The sequence below is a fragment of the Pseudonaja textilis genome, chromosome 2 (assembly GCF_049901715.1).
Source record: "Pseudonaja textilis isolate UNSWEBS1 chromosome 2, rPseTex1.2, whole genome shotgun sequence".
NCBI lineage: Eukaryota > Metazoa > Chordata > Lepidosauria > Squamata > Elapidae > Pseudonaja > Pseudonaja textilis.
The window spans coordinates 109,994,715-110,013,193 of record NC_141991.1 but is presented as its reverse complement, the minus strand read 5'-3'; the positions used below and the strand labels follow the sequence as shown (position 1 = coordinate 110,013,193).

The 18,479-nt window shown below is 38.6% G+C and overlaps 1 protein-coding gene across 1 annotated transcript; it reads right to left on the bottom strand.

Moving 5' to 3' along the window:
- Positions 1-1,917: 1,917 nt before the first annotated feature.
- NOTUM (notum, palmitoleoyl-protein carboxylesterase) lies at positions 1,918-18,310 on the bottom strand. The gene is made up of 11 exons (XM_026701693.2): positions 17,570-18,310; positions 16,487-16,539; positions 13,807-13,902; positions 12,053-12,113; positions 10,626-10,684; positions 8,572-8,674; positions 7,014-7,205; positions 5,526-5,626; positions 4,814-4,961; positions 3,830-3,877; positions 1,918-3,029 (listed from the first exon to the last, which is right to left on the bottom strand). Exons 1-11 carry the CDS (start codon positions 17,896-17,898, stop codon positions 2,723-2,725), a joined length of 1,497 nt encoding a protein of 498 aa, XP_026557478.1. The 5' UTR covers positions 17,899-18,310; the 3' UTR covers positions 1,918-2,722.
- Positions 18,311-18,479: the final 169 nt, after the last annotated feature.

The following is an 18,479-nucleotide window of genomic DNA, read 5'->3' as shown; positions in this document are numbered from 1 at the left end:
TTTACACATTCATTTTATATTGGAGAGCCTCCCCAAATTTTTATTTTCTGAATTTCCTCATAGTAGTAGTATCCCAGATTTGTCTTATCGTTTCTTGTTCTACTTTCAGGTTTACATTTAGAAAATATTAGAGACGAGGAAGTGGAGCACAAAAATGAAAAAATGAAAAAAAAATGACCTAAGTGCTAGAGCCCGCTGTAACTATATAGCCAAAAAACCATTAAGAGTTGTTAACCTAATCCTATGTAGCTTTTTCTCTGGTAATATCACACTACTAACTAGGGCATACAAAACATTTGCCAGACCAATACTCGAATACAGCTCATCAGTTTGAAATCCACATTACGTATCTGATATTAACACAGTTGAGAAAGTCCAGAAATATTTCACAAGAGTTCTACACTCCTCTACTCATTGCAGAATACCTTATGCAACCAGACTCGAAGTTCTAGACCTAGAAAACCTAGAACTACGCCACCTTCGGTCCGATCTAAGTATAGTACATAATATCATACATTGCAATGTCCTACCTGTCAACAAATACTTCAGCTTCAACCATAACAATACAAGAGCAAACAATAGATACAAACTCAAGGTTAACCGCACCAAACTTGATTGCAGCAAATACGACTTCAGCAACAGAGTGGTCAATGTCTTGAATACTCTACCTGACTATGTGGTTTCTTCCCTAAACCCCCAAAACTTTAACCTTAGACTGTCTACTATTGACCTTACCCCTTTCCTAAGAGGTCTGTAGGGGGCATGCATAAGTGCACCAAAGTGCCTACCGTCCCTGTCCTATTGTTTTTTGTTTTTTTTTCTTATATGTACTCATTTCTTGTATTCATAACTGTTTATCCTTATACCTATTATCTTGTAAGCAATTGACAAATCAAATAAATAAATAAATAAATTATGGTCAAGTTTCGAGACTAAATAGCATTAGGTCTGTTTTAATACTTAACTCATATTTTTTTCCCTTGAGATTCTGATCTTTACATATTCATATTATTATTTTATAAAAATGTGGAACTAAAATTTTGAGGCAACATCCCAATTGGCCATGGTATTGGCCTGGTGGAGGGAACAGTGGCAACATGAATATGACAATGGATGATTTTTGTACGTGTATCAGATGTCCTGGGGCAAGTGAGCATTTTATGTAATTGTGGCATTTGTACGATTACCCAGTCATACCTGTCTTCATTTCAGCATCATGGTTTGCTTGGAGCAGGTTTTGTAATAACATTAAAACATATAACATCATCTTTTATTGGGCTTACATTTAACACAAGTGTGTAATTTGGATTGTTTTATTTGAGAAGTAAAATGTCTTGGGCCAACTGGACAACAGGTGCTTGTGTATAATTCAACAATCAGAATTCTCAGGTTAGGAAGAACTATTATGTCAATTGCTGGTGCCCAAGACTAACAAAGGGTTGTCTCTACCATGGGGAGGGGGAATAATAGAATTCATATTTATTCTTCTCTGTTCTCTTCTAGCTTCCAACAAAAAAGTCAATGGGGAAGCCGTCAGGAAGTTGCATATGGCAATGACATGATCACATGATACTGTGACTGCACAGGGTTCACTTAATGATGACAACTGGGACTGTCACAACTGTTATTGTAAACCGGTGTAGTCATATGGCATCATGCTTTATAATCACATCACCTATGGATCAAGTTACTAGCCCCAATTATTCTTGTTAAGTAAGGACTACCTGCATACATATCCACTTTAAATCAGCATTCACACTATTCATAGTGGCCCTTGCTTCTCTCCCTCAAATTTATGCATTTCCTATAATGAAAAGATGAATAAAGGTACAAACATCATATAAATTAAATTGGAAAAAAGTTCTTGAATCCTTCACTCATAATTTTGCTATTTCATTTCCACAAAGGAACATAGTACAAAGGGAGTCATAAGGATTTAATAATAATAATAATAATATAATAATGCCAATGCTGACCCTTGCCCTCTCCCACACATATGTGTTCACAAGGAAAACCTTTCCAAGAAAGTATTTACAACTTTACAACATGTGAGCATGTCTTGGATCAGCCCTTATAAATAGCATTTACATATTAAAATAAATATTTTCACATTGCCAAAATAGCATAAGCTGTTTTCTTCATTATTTAAAAAATATGTTACAAAACAATATCATTAATTTTATATTTCTTGCTTATTTCTTTTAAAAGTCAAGTAATAAAATCATTTTATAAAACAATACAAAAGTAAATAGAATACATGGTAGATCCATTTGTAGCCACTGTGCTTTGTACAGTATCTTACATGGTGAGCTGCTGGCTCCAGGAAGTCCTCATGGTCATATCTTCCCTTCTGATGGGAGAATAATTCAGTGCTCCCACCCATCCCCAAAGTCACTCTATGGCCTAGAAATGCCTTGGAAATGACAAAATGCAGGAAGGCCCTTATGCATTCTTGAAGATGGAGTTTCTAGGCACCCATTACTTCCTGTAGATTGTCCTTGTGAACAGAGGTACTGCTTGGCAGTAATGTGGAGGTAATGCTTCATTTAAGTGGGTAGATGAGATTCTGTCCATTTGATCCTGATAGGCTAATTGTGCAAGAGCTATGTGCATTAGTTTGGCTACTTGTCTCTGTACATGTTTATGTGCTGTACGTGAGCAAAGAAGGCAGAAAGTTTGGGTGCCTAAAGAGTCAAGCCATTGTCGCTAAGAGAATACACTTCTAGCTAGCACTGCTCAGCATCCCTAGGAGTTTACTGGGTTCCAGCCCTTGCTGCTGTGCCATCTTCTGCACATCAAAACCCATATGCATGAGAAATTGGATCACATTCATCTCTTGGCCGGTGTACTGGTCCCGGATGGTAGGGCATGATGGGTTACAATGTGGCCACGGGCAGCTGTCAATCAGATGGACCGGGCAGCCTTTTAATGGGACTTTCCCATTCTTATTGCTGTCATGTAGACTGCGATCCCAGCAGTGCAGAGCTCGGGGCAAAGAGGTCCCTTTCACTTGGATGTCTGTCCAGTGACTGAAAAAGCAACCCATATAGATGAAAACGTGTGACAATTTGCATGTTACTTAGAACATTACTTTATAGGTGACTAATCACAATATAGGCATAACTCTAGAGAGCCAGCTGACATTAGAACTTTCAGCTGTGCTTCTGAACAGTCATGGGATATGAGGTAGCAACAAAAAAAAAGGTTCAGTCTATCTGAAACATACATGACAATGTATGAGAATCAAAATAATACAGAATCAATTTACACAGGTTACTAGAAGTTCCAAAAATTGGATGATCTGCTTTGTTTATATATATAATTTATATGCTCAAAATATAGTTTTCTAACATTCTAGAAAGTCAGAAGTATTCCAGAGAAGGAGAGGCAGAATTTCACTTTCTGGATTTTACTTTTTGCTCTTTTCCCAAGACAGCTCAAGATCCACTGATGTTTACTATAAAACAGTTACTCAAAGTAGACATCTAATAGCAGAATGCAAAAAGGGGAGCTTCTCAAACCAGTCATTTATTCTCAGTATCCAAACTATATTTAGTTTTTTTGGAGAAAAAGATCAATTCTGTCTATCCCACTTTTTCTTATTTTTAGCAACCTGGTTAAAAGTCGTGGGGTAATTTATGTCACCTCTGGTAATCATAAATGCTTATAAATGTAAATTACCCAGAAATCTACAAACATACTATAGATTTCAGTGTATTTTCTGCTCACTGCTGATTTAACCAGACTTTCTTAATAAATAGTGAATGACTTTCATTTGATAGAGAAGTGAGAAAACAGGAAGGTGCACCTTTCCATTCTGCATACTTACTTGCGTGTTATGATCTCATGGGACAAACAAGCTGGAGCAAAACTGGCTCTGAATGAGAAGGGGGGAAAGTCATAAAATCAATGTGATAGAAAAAGAAACATTTTGGTATGTCTTTTTTAACAACTTGAAGTTTTAGAATACCTAGTAGAATTTAGGCATATTGCTGCAATAAAGGTATGTATCTACCCATATTTTTTGGAGTATAAGGTGCACTTTTCTACCCCCCAAAAGTGGGTGGAAATATCTGTGTATCTTATATAGTGAATACGGGCCCATTTTTGGCTTCCCAAAGCCTCTGCGTGTCCCATTTTTGCCCTCCCCGGTGTCCAAAAGCACTCCGCAGGCCAAAAATGCACCTGATTTTGGCATCCGGAAGCCTCTGGGGGTCCTGTTTTTGCCTTCCTAGTGTCAGAGAGGCCGAAATCAGGATGCTCAGACGCTTTGGGAGGCCAAAAACGGGCACATTTTTGGCCTGTAGAGTGTTTCTAGACGCTGGGGAGGGCAAAAACGGGACGCATGGAACGCAAAACACGATTTTTTTCTTGTTTTCCTCCTCTAAATCAAGGTGCGTCTTATAGGCCGAAAAATACAGTATATAACTTGCTAGATGTAGGAAGCTTAGATCTCAGACTTGAATTGCTTTGAAGCACTATTCTTAACATACCACACAGAAGCTAAGTCACCACAGATTTAATTTCATTATCTCTTGTGACTGGGTATTGTGAATACTTCTGTCATGAGAAAGCAATTGAGTCATGTGACAGGAATATAAAGGCACTGTCCTTATCTTAATTTTAACAGAGTAAAAGGCCTGAGATGCACTGCTGACTCCCATGAACAGCAATATAAGCAAAAAAATTTAACCATACAAGTCTAGTGTTTAATAATGTGACATATCATTGAAAAAATTTAAGATAAAATTCTTAGATCCCAGGAAAGGAAATGTCCTTAAATGGAAATTTTGAAACATGAAACAAAACTAACGTCACATCTTTGAGAGTATTCCTCAATTCACGGCCCAGGTTTTGGATATAAACCCACTGTCCTTCCTGTACAGGCTGGCCAGTCAAATGTACATTGTCCACAGTGAGTTGAGCTTCATCAAACAGCCACTGCACCACAAAAACAGGACCTATACAAAGAAGAATTTAGTACTAATAGCATCACTAATAGGGCTATAAACTTACTGGCTTAAGTGATTAAATTACTGGCTTAACTGAACTAAGTAACCAAGAATGGATTAGATTAGTGTATGGAAATTTTAGAAAGAGAAACAAAAAATTAAGGACGATTTTTGGTATATCCTGGTATGCCATGTAACATTTTCTTATGCATTTACTGTTGAAACCATTTTTATCTAATCACATGGTAGTCTTTATTTGCTAAATTGTAGATGTCTCTGGAAAATTACTCCACACTTTCTTCAGTTAAAATAGTCAATTAAAATAGTCTAACATTCCCCAAACACATCCTTTTTACACTGAGGTATTAAAGTAATATGAATATTTATTTATATTCAGCAAATCAATGAAAAATGTAAAAATCACATAATTAACTAAAACAAAACATTTACCTGGCTGACAATACTAGCAATACTTAATAACAACCAGTTAGTATTAATTATATAGATAAGGAGAATTTGTCTGAAATGCATTTCAGATATCACACAGCAACAGGCCTTTACTAGCACACTTACATCGGAGAGTAGGATAAATTTTATAGCCAAAGAAACAATTCCATTCTTCTCCTTCTCTAAACTGCATTTTGCAGCGTTCAGGAACAAGTCCATTCCAATATCTGAGAGTTAAAAAAAAATAGCTGGAGTTAATTACCCAAATTCATTCTACAAAAATAGTTAATTATGCTATATAGAATATTTGGGATTGAGATGCAAGAGTATGTAAATGATGAGGGGTCCTTGGCGCTCTCTGAATTTGCTTGTTTTCTTGGAGATGTTTCATTATCCAAACTAGGTAATATCATCAGTGCTCAGAGAGCACCAAGAACCCCTCACATCAACCCTGAGCTATAAAGTTTATCCTTTATTAGTATGTAAATTCCAAAAACAATGGACAGTAGAGGGCAGACAAACCACACATTGAAAATGTATGTATTTTTAAAAAGTTAAAAGGTAAAGTTTTCCTCTGTTCTGTTGAGTCTGACTCTAGGGAGCAGTGCTCATCTTCGTTTCCTAGCAGAGGGAGGCAGCAATGTCCAAAGACCTTTCTGTGGTCATTTGGCCAGCATGACTATACACTGAAGACGCATGGAACGCTGTTACCTTCCCACCAAAGTTGTATCTATTTATCTACTCACATTTGCATGCTTTCAAGCAGCTAGGATGGCAGGAGCTGGGGTGAGAAAAGGAGCTCACCCCATCATGTGGTGCTTGCTGGAATGAAATACACCTTCAGTTTCTCTGTCTATTGATAGATTACTAGAATGTTTACTATGTACTTTCTACACAACCACATGTTGTGGTTCGCTGGCAGCAGGTGTGGACGGCTGATGTCTCAGAGAGTGAGGATTCGGTTCAGGGGCCTGCGTGTGATGCAGGGATGGGACCAGGACTACCAGAGAGTGGGAGGCTGCCTTCAGAGCTTGTGAAGCCTGGTAGCAGTGATGCAGAGGACCCCAAGGAGCCTGTGCCCAGTGCGCGTGCATGCAGGGCTGCTCGAAGGAAAGAGCAGCTGCAGCAGCCTGGGCGACTCGGGAGTAAGGCTGCAAGGTGATGGCCCTCCCTTAAGGGATAAAAGCCAGCTCTCAGAGGTGGGATTCTTTGCAGGAAGCAAGGAAGTTCTTACAGTTCAAGTTATCGTGGAATTTCGGTTTATCCTGGTTTGTTTTCGGAGACTTTTGGCTTTGAATATTTCCTGGCAATTTATCTTGTGTTCTTGGCAGCCTTGCACAACCTTGACAGGGCTTGCTCTTATCTGGGACAATTAGTTTTAATAGCATTTTAATGTGAATGAATGGAATTCACAGAGATGCATTAAAAAGATTTTGCTTTCATCTCTGTTTTGCGTTTGTTTGATTTGAACGAGGCTTGGGTCAGAACACCACATTTCATGAATATTATTTAGCATCTCTGAAGACTGTAGCTCATGTTAACTATCAAGGGAAAGTTTCACTTAATGTCTCTTTCATTTTAGATTTCCAGGAAATATGTTAAAAACTTCAGTACCTAATTCCTCTCCTGATGGCTTCTGTGGGGGCGCAGGTTATGGTATCAATGCAGTCTGTCCTACGATATTGTTTATTATCCAAGAACCAGCCAGAGTCTGCAAGACCACGGACCTGAATCCCAGGATATCCCAGCTCTTCCAGCTGTTCAGCCACTCGATCCACATTCAAGAGGACTCCTGTTCCACCAGCACTGCAATGACAAGTCAAGTCTTTGAAGCAGAACTCCTCCGTATTGTTGCCTGCAGAACCATGGCTTGTAGGCAAGGTCTATCACATCACATCAATTAATGTTAATTAAATACCAAGTTTAATTGCTTATTCGTTTGTTCATTCTTTGGGCCATTTACAATGCATTAAAAACCACACAAATAGTTTCTAAGCAGCATATCTCTTTAAGCACTGATTAAACAATAGTTTTAACTGGAGAAAATAAAAATGCCTTTGGTTCTGAAAAGACAACTGAGAGTACTTTATTGAGAAGGCATTCTAGAATGGATACTGAAAAAGCCCGTTCCAGGTGGCAACTCACTGCACTGCTGCATAAGAATGGTATCATAACATTGTACAAATAACTGATAGAAATTGTTATCATTTGTATGGTGGCACAAGATCTGTGAGCTCATCATGGCTTCCATTGAATGCTTATCATGGGAGGGCATTTGTAGAATGGCTTCAAAAATGATTTTATCATATGAGAAAAAACATGAGGGAACAGATTTTGTAGGTTGATCCCAGCACCTTAAAATTAAGTGGACAATTATCGTCAAGGCAGGTTTTGAAGATTGTGCTCCACCTGTGAAACACCCTACCCCAAAAAATCTCTCCTGGAGCTGATTGATTTTATATTCAGACCAAAAAAACCCCTACTTTGTCTATGTGGACATTTCAACAAGTACAGTTAGTCATTGTGGTTATTTATAGGTATCACCAGGGGTGGGATTCTACTAGTTCGCACCTATCCGCTAGAACCGATTGTTAACATTCTAAGCAGTTCAGAGAACCGGTTGTTAGAAGAAATTACTGGCCTAATCCTGTAAGGAAGGAAACATTCTGGTGTTGCTTACAGAAACTGCCTCTCTGTTAGCCCTTATTACATTCTTGGCAGGAGTAGACTTCCTGTCTCAGGAACTTCTCTGGAGTTTTTCCCCCCTCCTTTGCTGGTACTTTGCTTTTTTGGAGTAACTATTCAAAGTTACAATGGCACTGAAAAAAGTGACTTATGACCATTTTTCACACTTACGACTATTGCTGCATCCCCACATTCACAAGAGTCCAGGCAAGGAGATGCGTGCCTTGATGTGAGTGATATTGTATTGGCCACACCCAGCCAATAACATGACCACCAAGCCATGCCCACCACCTAAACCACGCCCACAGAACCCATTGTTAAAAATTTTGAATCCCACCCCTGGGTATCCCTGAATTGCATCTTTTACTTTAAAAGTTTGCTTTTATTATTTATTTTTCTATATTTACTTTTGAAATGTTTTATTAACATCCTTCTCCAACCCACAAGCATATATTTATTAGATGTGTTTTCATAAACAGACATATACCTGCTTCCTGCCAACAGCAACACCTTGGCATTTCCAAGGCCTTTCCCCAATAATTCCTTTACAACTTCTTGTATGATGAGAGCACCCATGAAGACAAATTCATCTGTAGGAGATGAAGAGAGGGGAGATGAAAAAAATTATAGTAAGTAAAACTGGCTAAGATTTTTTGCTATTCTCACTGAAGATATGGAGTAATTAATATTGAAAAATATACTTTTATACCATAAGTTACTAATGAGTGTTCAGTGGAAAAGTGAACCTAGCAAATATTGCAAGTTTGTTAGCATGCTTCAGATCTAAATTCTTTCATTTATTTGTTGAGTTTGACAAACTGGACAATCTCTCCCTTTCATGTTCTTTCATGTTTAGGACTAGTTTTCTGAACATTTATTTGCCTTACCTTCCAAGTGCATGTTTTATAAGCTGATTAAAGAAAGAACAGAATTCTGGGAAAAGATTCTTTAAAAAATAGCAGCGAGATGGACCTCTATCCACAGCAGGGAATCTGAATTATGGTATATATCTCTCCCGTTTCAGGAAAGCAGAACTTGTAGGGCTTCAAATATTGCTGGACTTCCAATTCTCAACACCTCTCAACTTGGCCATGACAGCTTCAATAGCTGGGAGCTGAGGTTCAGCAAATCCAGAAGCTACAAGTTCCCCATCCAAACATTGGAAGAATAGAACAGAGGACAGAAAAAGGTAGCATCTATGGGAAGATCCTGTTGAGAAAGATTGTAGCATGCTTTGGCAATTGCTAACCTCTGCTTTCACTTAACCTGCATCCAACTACAGGAGATAGCTATTGTTTTTCCCCTGCTAGAATACCTAGCACATGATCACTGCTAACTGAGACCAAATGTTACCATTGGAAACTGGGATTGGATTCATAGAACATCTCTGATTTAGCAAAAACCAACAACAACCTGGTCTTCCATACTGTGTAAAATCTTTACAAACCACAGTAATTAGAGTCACAAATAACTCTATGCCAGAATCAACCCAGCTATATGATGACTCGTTGCAACATGTGAGCCAGGCTAATTACTTTACATCTTTTCTAAAAAAAATTTAAACCTTAAAAAAAAACTAGACCGAATTAAAAGAGAAAATAGAGTTTCAATCAATTTCAAATGATGAACTTCAGTCAACATAAAGGATATCTTATGATGAAAGAGAAGTGCATCCTAGAGAAGACTACATCCTATTGTAGAAAGTAGAATAGAACTATAGAGAGAGAAATTGTTCTTGAGGTGACTTTAGCAAGGATATAGTCAGGAATGGTTGTTCATGCTTAGGGAGAGCGTCTCTTCATTTTTTGCATGAAAAACAACAGAGGGGCTTGTGATACCATACATCAATCTGCATTTAAGGCAACACTGAAGATGTCAGAAGTTCCTCAGTTGTTTTCCATACAAATGGAAAACTGGGAAGATGGTCAATATCCAGGAATCTGGAATGTCAGCTACTGACGCCAAATGGAAGGTAGGAGTCCTAAGGAGAATATAAAGTTCTGGAAAGAGAAATACAAAAGGTCCATATTTTATCTATTGAGTCAGTATGTTAAAAAGTCCCAACTGCCCAAAGCTCTGCTTTAGTCAGTCAAGAGAGCAAATGTTTATCACTTATATCAACAACATCCAGATGGATGTTTCTGGCCACACAGTGCCTTCCCATGCCATATCTGTGATAGATCTAGATGATGATGGCCTTCAAGCGCATGCACAGATATCAAGAACTTTCTCGATTCCATTTGGAAGTCCGGACACCATTTGGTCTTTCCTTATTTCAAGTTTAGCTAAATGAAACAGTTGCTCAGACTCTTGAGATGCAACCATTTCCCTCAGGCTGTTGCTCAGTTACTCCCATGTGGGGTTCTGAACCGTGACAAAGCAGGGCTTGCAAGCGGATGCATTATCTAGAGGATATTTATTATTTCTTCCTGCCCGCTGGCAAGCATCCTTTCTTCCTTTGCACAACTGTAGAGAATTCAGGCCAGATTCCTTTAATGCATAATGCCTGTTTGGCAGCAAGAGCCTGTCAGAAGCACTCACTTTTCTCAGTTTTGGCAGAGGCTCCACTCCAGACATCACTTGAGCAATATGGGATGAAACTGCAAGAGAACAGATGTCCTTGAGCACCAATATTCTTTTGATATGCATGGAGGGGTAAGACAAGAGTAAAAGTCCAGCAAATTAAACCCTAAGAGCGATAAGAGAAAATCGTTTAAGCTTGGCTCACTCAGATCTGATGGTACCAGCATTTTATACAACTGATATCCCAGGGCATGAAGCATCAAAATAAATGAAATGAAATGAAATGAAATGAAATGAAATGAAAATTCCTCTAACATTTGGAGCTAAATGCCAGGGAGCTGCACTTGGTCAAAGTTTAGTGCGTTTCCAATATATGTTTAAGAATAGAAGCTTTATTCTTACTTTTGTGGCAAGCATGGAAAACGTTCAGTAATTTTAAAATTCATAGATCTGCATGGCAAATGCCACTGTTCTGATTCTGTTTCTACTTTCCCCTGTATTGTGCTCCACTGAAGCTATCAACATCATCTTAGTTGATAGCTACACATTAATTAGTCTAGATGCTTTTTGAATTAGACATTACTCTTGGTCAAAGAATGTCCCTGCTGTCTAAAAACAATGTCACATAAGGAAAAAAAATATCCCAATGAACAGAACAGCCATTCTAATCCTAATCAGCCATTCTAACAGCATTTAAATATGTAAAGTGGGCTTTCAGATTAATGGCTATCCTCTGATATTTACTTTTATTTCCTAAGTCTGCTATCCAATCATCCTAGCCAGAAGTTCTATTGACATGGAACTATATTACCTTTCTAAAAGGCTTAGTGTGAATTTATTTGCTGGAGAAACTCTGTATAGTTTTGCTAAGAACTAACACCAATTTGATGGCACATAATCAGTTGGGTCAGTTATTACTATTATAGAAAATATCTAAGACTACAGTTCATCAGAGAAGTGCAGACAGAGAATGAAATCCATCCTCACTGGCTTCTCCATTATAGCCAAGCCATTCTGCATTAAAGATCTAGCAGTGGTGTTTCTAACACAGTCATAGAATAAGGGAGGAATACAAAGATCTCAGGCTAACATTGTTTTGCCCTTCCAGCCTACCCACCTACAGAACTTCTGCCTTACTGGCATGAATGAGGCAGAACTTCAGATCTCACCATCAGGATTTTTCCCTCCCCGCAGTCTTTGGATTGTTCTGGAAGACTTTCTTAATGCACTAACAATCCATTCTGTTTCCTCATTATTCTCATTTATTTTCATTTGTAATTTCTACTCGTACTTTTTTTATAGGAACATTACAACTTGCAAACTCCAGTCCTTTGTTTGTTCATATGCAGGCTAAGTTCTCCTTTCCCCTAGTTTACTGTTCTTCTATCTTGTTTATTTTTGCTTGACTATTCCATTCAACTCCCACAGCTGTTTATTCTACTTACACCATATTTGCATTCCACCAATGAGGATTTTCTTCTGGTTGTGATGACAAAATGCCTGTTCCTGTAGATGGAAAAAAATATACATACTAACACATAGAGAAAAATATCCTTCACGCAAAAAACAGAGAACATTCAGCATTAATTCAACGACAGATGGTTAAAAAAAACCCAACATTTGCAGGTATATATGCCAGAGCATCTGAAAGGATGCAATATTCACAGTAAAAATATTTCAGACTAAGATAGGAAAATATTAGATTTAATACTTCATTTTTGTACTTCATGTATAGAAAAATAGAACCTATATCACTAATGTTTGAAATAATTTTTCTTTTTGGTCTAAACAGATAAGCTTACGTAGTGGAAAACCTAAACACATACAAATACTTAAGTAAAACTTAAGCATGTTTAGAAGTAAAGAACACAGACTAATCTAAGTAAGGAACAAAGGAAAATTACAGCATTCTGAATACTTTGAGCATAACTGATTATTAAGCTTGGCAGGAAAGAAGTATTGGTGAACCAGCAAAAATTAACCAATCTCCATTTCTAAACCTTTGTTCTATGATAACTAAACATGCCATATAAGGACAGCCAATGGTCTCTTAGCATTCTTGGGGATCCTTCTCCAACTTCAATGAACATCAGTGTAGATGCTGAAGCCATAGAGGCTGTGCAGTCCTCTAGAGATTTGTAGTAAAATCTATTTATTAGGCCTGTCTCTCTTTTTTTTAATAGTTCATTACAAATCCCTATAATTAATGAAAGAGGAAAATTGTACAAGAATTTGATCTTTTACTTTATTTAAAGCCCTGTTGCTTCATACCCATATTGGCAAAGCGGAAACTGGGTCCCTTTTCCCCTCTTGCTTCACTCCTGTAGCACAGATTTGGGGATCTGCATGTGGTGTAGCAAGAGAGGGGATACATCCATCTAGTTATTACTCTCACTCCTTCCAGAGCCAGTTAGATCTGAGATTAATATTGCTCTCTAACATAAAAAAATATTTCAGATTAAGTCCTGCTTGCAACAGAAGTGTCAAAACTTAGTTGTGTAATCTAACACTCGCATTTCTATTCCACACCATTCTGGAAGACAGCAGATTATAGATTTAAGTTATGGAGGGAGGCAGCTTCTGATTGAAAAAAATAACAACAGTGGAACCAATTACAATTGTCAATGGAACCAATTAATCAGAGAGGTGGTGGGTTTTCTTTTACAACATGAGTTTCTACTAGCTATCTGTCAACAATATATCAGTTTGAATCACTACTCTAAACAGAGGGATAAATTTAATGACTGCAATGGCCTTTTCCAGCTCTAGGATGCTACTCAAATATTTCCCATTCTCTTAAATTTATAGAAGAAGATATGCTTTGCAAAGAATGAAAAGGAGATTTTGCATTGGAGGCTTCTTTCTATTAAAATTCAAAATAATAGCATGCATTATTTTGATTTTAGTATGTTATCTGTTTTTTTAAAAAACACTCTGCATAGTGAATAAAGCAAACATTATTTATTCCAAATAAATAATCGAATATACATTATATATATATATATATATATATATATATATATATATATATATATATATATATATATATAATACATTATTATATATATATATATATAGAGAGAGAGAGAGAGAGAGAGAGAGAGAGAGAGAGAGAGAGAGAGAATGCATTTATGTAGACAGCAGAAACAATATATAATTCACAATGTAAATCTCAGACTTATTGGAACAAAATATTTACCAGTTCTGGTAATGGGCCAATCCTTCGAGCTCATTAATCTCCTCATTGTTTCATAACGAGAGTTGCAATTCTCTCTGCTGAAGCAATACCAGCCTCCTGCATCCAATAACAATAATAATGATGATGATACCTCAGTAATTGTTTCCTGTATCACTAATTCACATAATTTTAAGCTGTGATTTATGAAATAGATGCTTGATGGAATTAGTCATAAAATTATTTTATAACACTTGATATTATTTTTCCTATATAAATTTATGGATCAGATAGATATATTTTAGAAGCTATATAGAATCCCACATAAAATAATCATAGAATCTAATTTGATCAAGATCTTAAACTTGTCAAATTATGCAAACTTCCTTTGCAATAATCTGAACATAGCAATATTAACTTCCTGTTAATATGAAAATATGTATTGAATAGGACAGGACTGCATTGTAGTAAACTACAATGCAGTCCTGTCCTATTCAATACATATTTTATACACTTTTGCCATCTTTTTAACATCTACTGTAAAAGTAATGAGCAACCCATTGGTTTCATTGGCAGATTACTATTTTTTTCATAATACAGTGTGTTCTGTCTTGAATTTCTTCCTTATAAATCATGTCTTCATTCAGCTTTCAAAGTATGTTTCAAAGTATTAACTTTTTCTCTTATTTCTCTTATCTGGAAGTGATCCAAGTGAAATAGGATTGCTTTATTATTTTCTGACTGAGTAATCAAATGCCAGTAAAGATAGTTCTGCTCTTTACAGGGCACACAACAGGCACATTCATTCCTTAGGATAGGATCCATGGATGCAAATCCAATAAATCCAATTAGTTTCAATAGGATTTACTTTCAGGTCATAACCATGAAAACTTGACTCTGCCTTTAGTCCGTGTGTAATATATATATTACACACACACATGCACATCTGTTTTCCCTTATTAGATTAAATTGTATGCTTTGAGGGTAGTGATGAAAAACTAAAGGCTTCCTAGGTAGAAAATGCAGGATTTTTGACAAGATTCTTGAAATTAGAACTACTTGACATCTCTAGTTTATCACATCTTGTTTATCTGAATAGCAAATGTAAAAAAAATCACAATGGTAATCCTCAGGCAAAAGTTGATCATTTCTTCCAAAGTAGCATAATGTTGTTATCCTAACTGTTTTTATCTGAAACAAAATTGTATTGAACTTAGTGGGACTTACTTCCAAACAGATGGTTTTCAAAATAGAAATGTCCCTAAGGTGTTTTTCCAAAAGGATCTTTCTTTCTTTCTTTCTTTCTTTCTTTCTTTCTTTCTTTCTTTCTTTCTTTCTTTCTTTCTTTCTTTCTTTCTTTCTTTCTTTCTTTTTCTTTCTTTGAAAACATTTTGCTTTTCATCTAAGTTTCTTTAGTTCTGATTGGTGGTGAGGAATGGAAGGATTTTTTATCTTTGCAGTCATTTAGTCTTTTAGCACTCTAAAGGTTGATTGTCAGGCTCTCTCTGCCATTCTTTTGAGGCCGCTTGAGGGTTTATCTGCATCCTCAGATTCACCTGAACCAGTGTGCAAATGGGCGTGGTACCTTCTTGGGACTGCTGAAGAAAGGACTGTGTTGTAAACAGAAGATAGGTGGCGTGGGATCCTTCCACTTCTATTGAGGGCTGTTCAATTTCAATATAGGTAGCCTCTTTGAACCCTCTTTCAAAAAGGGTCCTTTCTGTCCAGAATTTGGACTTTGCTGTCTTCAAAGAGTGATCTTTGTCTTTCAGATGGACTTCTTAATCATGTCCTGATGGGTTTGTTTTCCTGTGTTGTGCTATGTGTTTGTGAAATGGTTGTTTTGTCTCCTTAATGTACAAATCTGCACATGTCTCGCTGCAATCCCCTTCACAAACCACATAGTTCAATTTGTGTCTGGATGTTTTATTTTTAGGGTGGACAACCTCCAGTCCCAAGAAGGTTCCACCTTTCATTTTCCACCATTCAGTTAGAACTAAAGAAGAAGAGAAGCAAAATGTTTTCAAGGAAAAAAAACCCCAGAAAATCAATTGCCTTTTGGAAAAGCACCTATGGGACAACCATGACCTGGATGATTGAAAATCTCCGTAGGCATAAAATAGAAAAGCTTATGAATTAGAAGTGGGGAAAAAGGAAAAACCATATAAGATTTCCAAATTCACAGGCTTACTGAATAAATGCAGCAAAATGTAGAAATTACAAGGATAGATAAAATTAAAGTACAAGCAAACAGAAGAAATGGATTGATTACTAAGGCAACAAGAGTCATGTACCGTTCTTCTACTTTCTGGTGCCCTTCAGACATTGCGTTGCTGAGTGGTGATTTTGGAAATTGTACTCAGTGTGTATGAAGTGCACCAGGTTAGAACACCTATGGATAGGTTTCATGGAACTCAGCAACATTTATTCCTATATGTAGCACTGATTAGAATTATTGGACTAATTAGACTGTCATAAGTTTGCAAGACATAAGGACATGTGCAACAATGGCAGTGAGGATGAAAGGATGAAGACATTGGTTGCAAAGAAAGCAGCCAGCACATATTAATATTCGTCACAAATTTTTGAAGAAAGCAGCTGGGATGTTACTTTGTCATCTCTTAAATTTTTTAGCCTAAAGGGTCTGAAATCATTGAACTTTGCTTTAAAACTCAAAATAAAATTAAAGAAAACTCAATCTCACCTTCCAAGAATAGAAGCCATCTTCTGCTGCCTTTTGATTCTTTGAGGTAGTAGCTAAAATAAAAACAAATAGAAGGCAGTGTGAACTTAATTAGGGAGACTGGCTCGCTCAACCACAATCCCTTTGATACACCAACTCATTATAATATCAAGAGAGTTACATAAAATACTTGGTTAAAGAACAAGAGAAAGAAACAGGATGGCTGTCAGAAGAGCTCCAAACAGAGTCTGATCAAAGGACCTTCTCAGGGACTCTGAGCCAGGCTGAGCTGGCTTTCATCTTGCTCCAAACTAAATGCATTAAACAAATTCCTAGCATTCCTAAGTATTTCCAGGCAGGAAAGAGTTATTCCACCTGTTACTGACTGTGCTCTTAGTAACAGCCACATGGTGGAAGCAAAGCTTAAACACTAAGGATGGATTGTTTCAGCACTTTTGAAGTACTAAGTATTAATAGCAAACAGTTCTGTGTGCTCTCTGAAGCATCTCTTCTTGGGGGAAAATGATGCTTTCAGAAAAAAGGGAAGAGACTAGCCATACATTAAGCACATACAGGCAAAGGCTACAGGCTTGCTTAGAAAATTCACTAAGTTCTGATCCAGAGCTAAGCTCACTCTAAAAAGTCTGAGAACTGCATTTTTATTAGAACCCAGAGAAACTCTCTACATCTTTTCAATACATTCTGCAAACTTCTGATCTTTTTGCACTTGACTAGAGTAAATTTGTCTAATACAGGTCAGTTATCAATATCTCAGAAATCCAGAAGACAATTTCTCTTTTCCTCCCAACTTTGAGGGTTTTCGTCTGCCTTCGGTTAAAGATTTGTGAATCAAGGCACCTCCAAGCAGTACCGCTTTGAATTCCAGATACTTCAGGCAAGGAAAAAAAAAAGATAAACTGGAGGATACAGATCCGCAATCTGTAATTAAGCTATATACAAATGAAGGCACATGAAGCAAAGCCCACGAAGAAGCATTCCATGAAAAGTTCTCTTTTTCTACTCTGCATAGGATCCAGGAAGAAAACTGGCAATTGAATGAAACAGAAAGAGACGAGGCGCAGCAAGTTTGGCATCTACACTCACCCCGCTGGACTGCCGTCGTTGCAGGTGACCGAGCTGTTCAGAAGCAAGTGAAGCCTCAGCTCCTGGTGCAGATTCTGCGCGGAACAAGGGTACAGCGACTGCGCCAGGCTCTTGATCTGAGCCATGAAACTGTCCATGTTCCCCTCCACAGCGGTAAAGTCCAACGGGAAGCTCTCCACCGGCTGCCCAGCCGCTTCGCTTCGCTCTCGGGCCGCCGCGGCGGGCTGCTGCTGCGGTCCACGCCGCCTCCAGCTCTTCCTGCCCTCCCCGCCAGGGCCCCAGTGCAGGAGCCCCAAGAGCAGCAGCATTTGCACCGTCCCTCGACCCATCGCGACGCGGAGCCACCTGCTGCGGAGGAAAGAGGACCGGGTAAGCGCCACCGGCTAGCTCCAAGGGGGCAGAGGTGGGACTACAGTAAGGCTCGGTCGTCTGGCCTCGGGCGGCGGGATGCTCCTTCTGCCCCTGGTGGCCAAAGGCGCTTGGCGGGATGAGGGGCTTCGGCCTCTGTGCCTGCTCCGTGCCTTGCCTTGCCTTGCCTTGCCTTGCCAAGGGTCTGGCAGCAGCGGCCCCGTCTCGCTCGCTCCAATGAGCTGCGAGCAAAGCAGCGTCTGGGCGTAGTTAGAGGCAGCCGGTGCCTGGTGCTCGCGCTGTCCGGGTTCTGCGGCGGGGCTCGAGGGCGCTCGGCTTTTCTTGGCGCACGGACTCGCCGCCTCGTCCCAAACCACAAGCATGACAAGAGGGGCCAGGAGTCACGGGGAGCCCACCGGGGGCGCCGCCAGCCTGGGCGTCGCATGGGGCGGCGGCGGCCAGTGAGCCCCCGCCTTCCCGTCGCTGGAAAAGGAAGAGAAGGGGAGGAGAGGAGTACAAGGGGAGGGGGAGAATTCTCTTTCATGCCCCAGCCAACAGACGT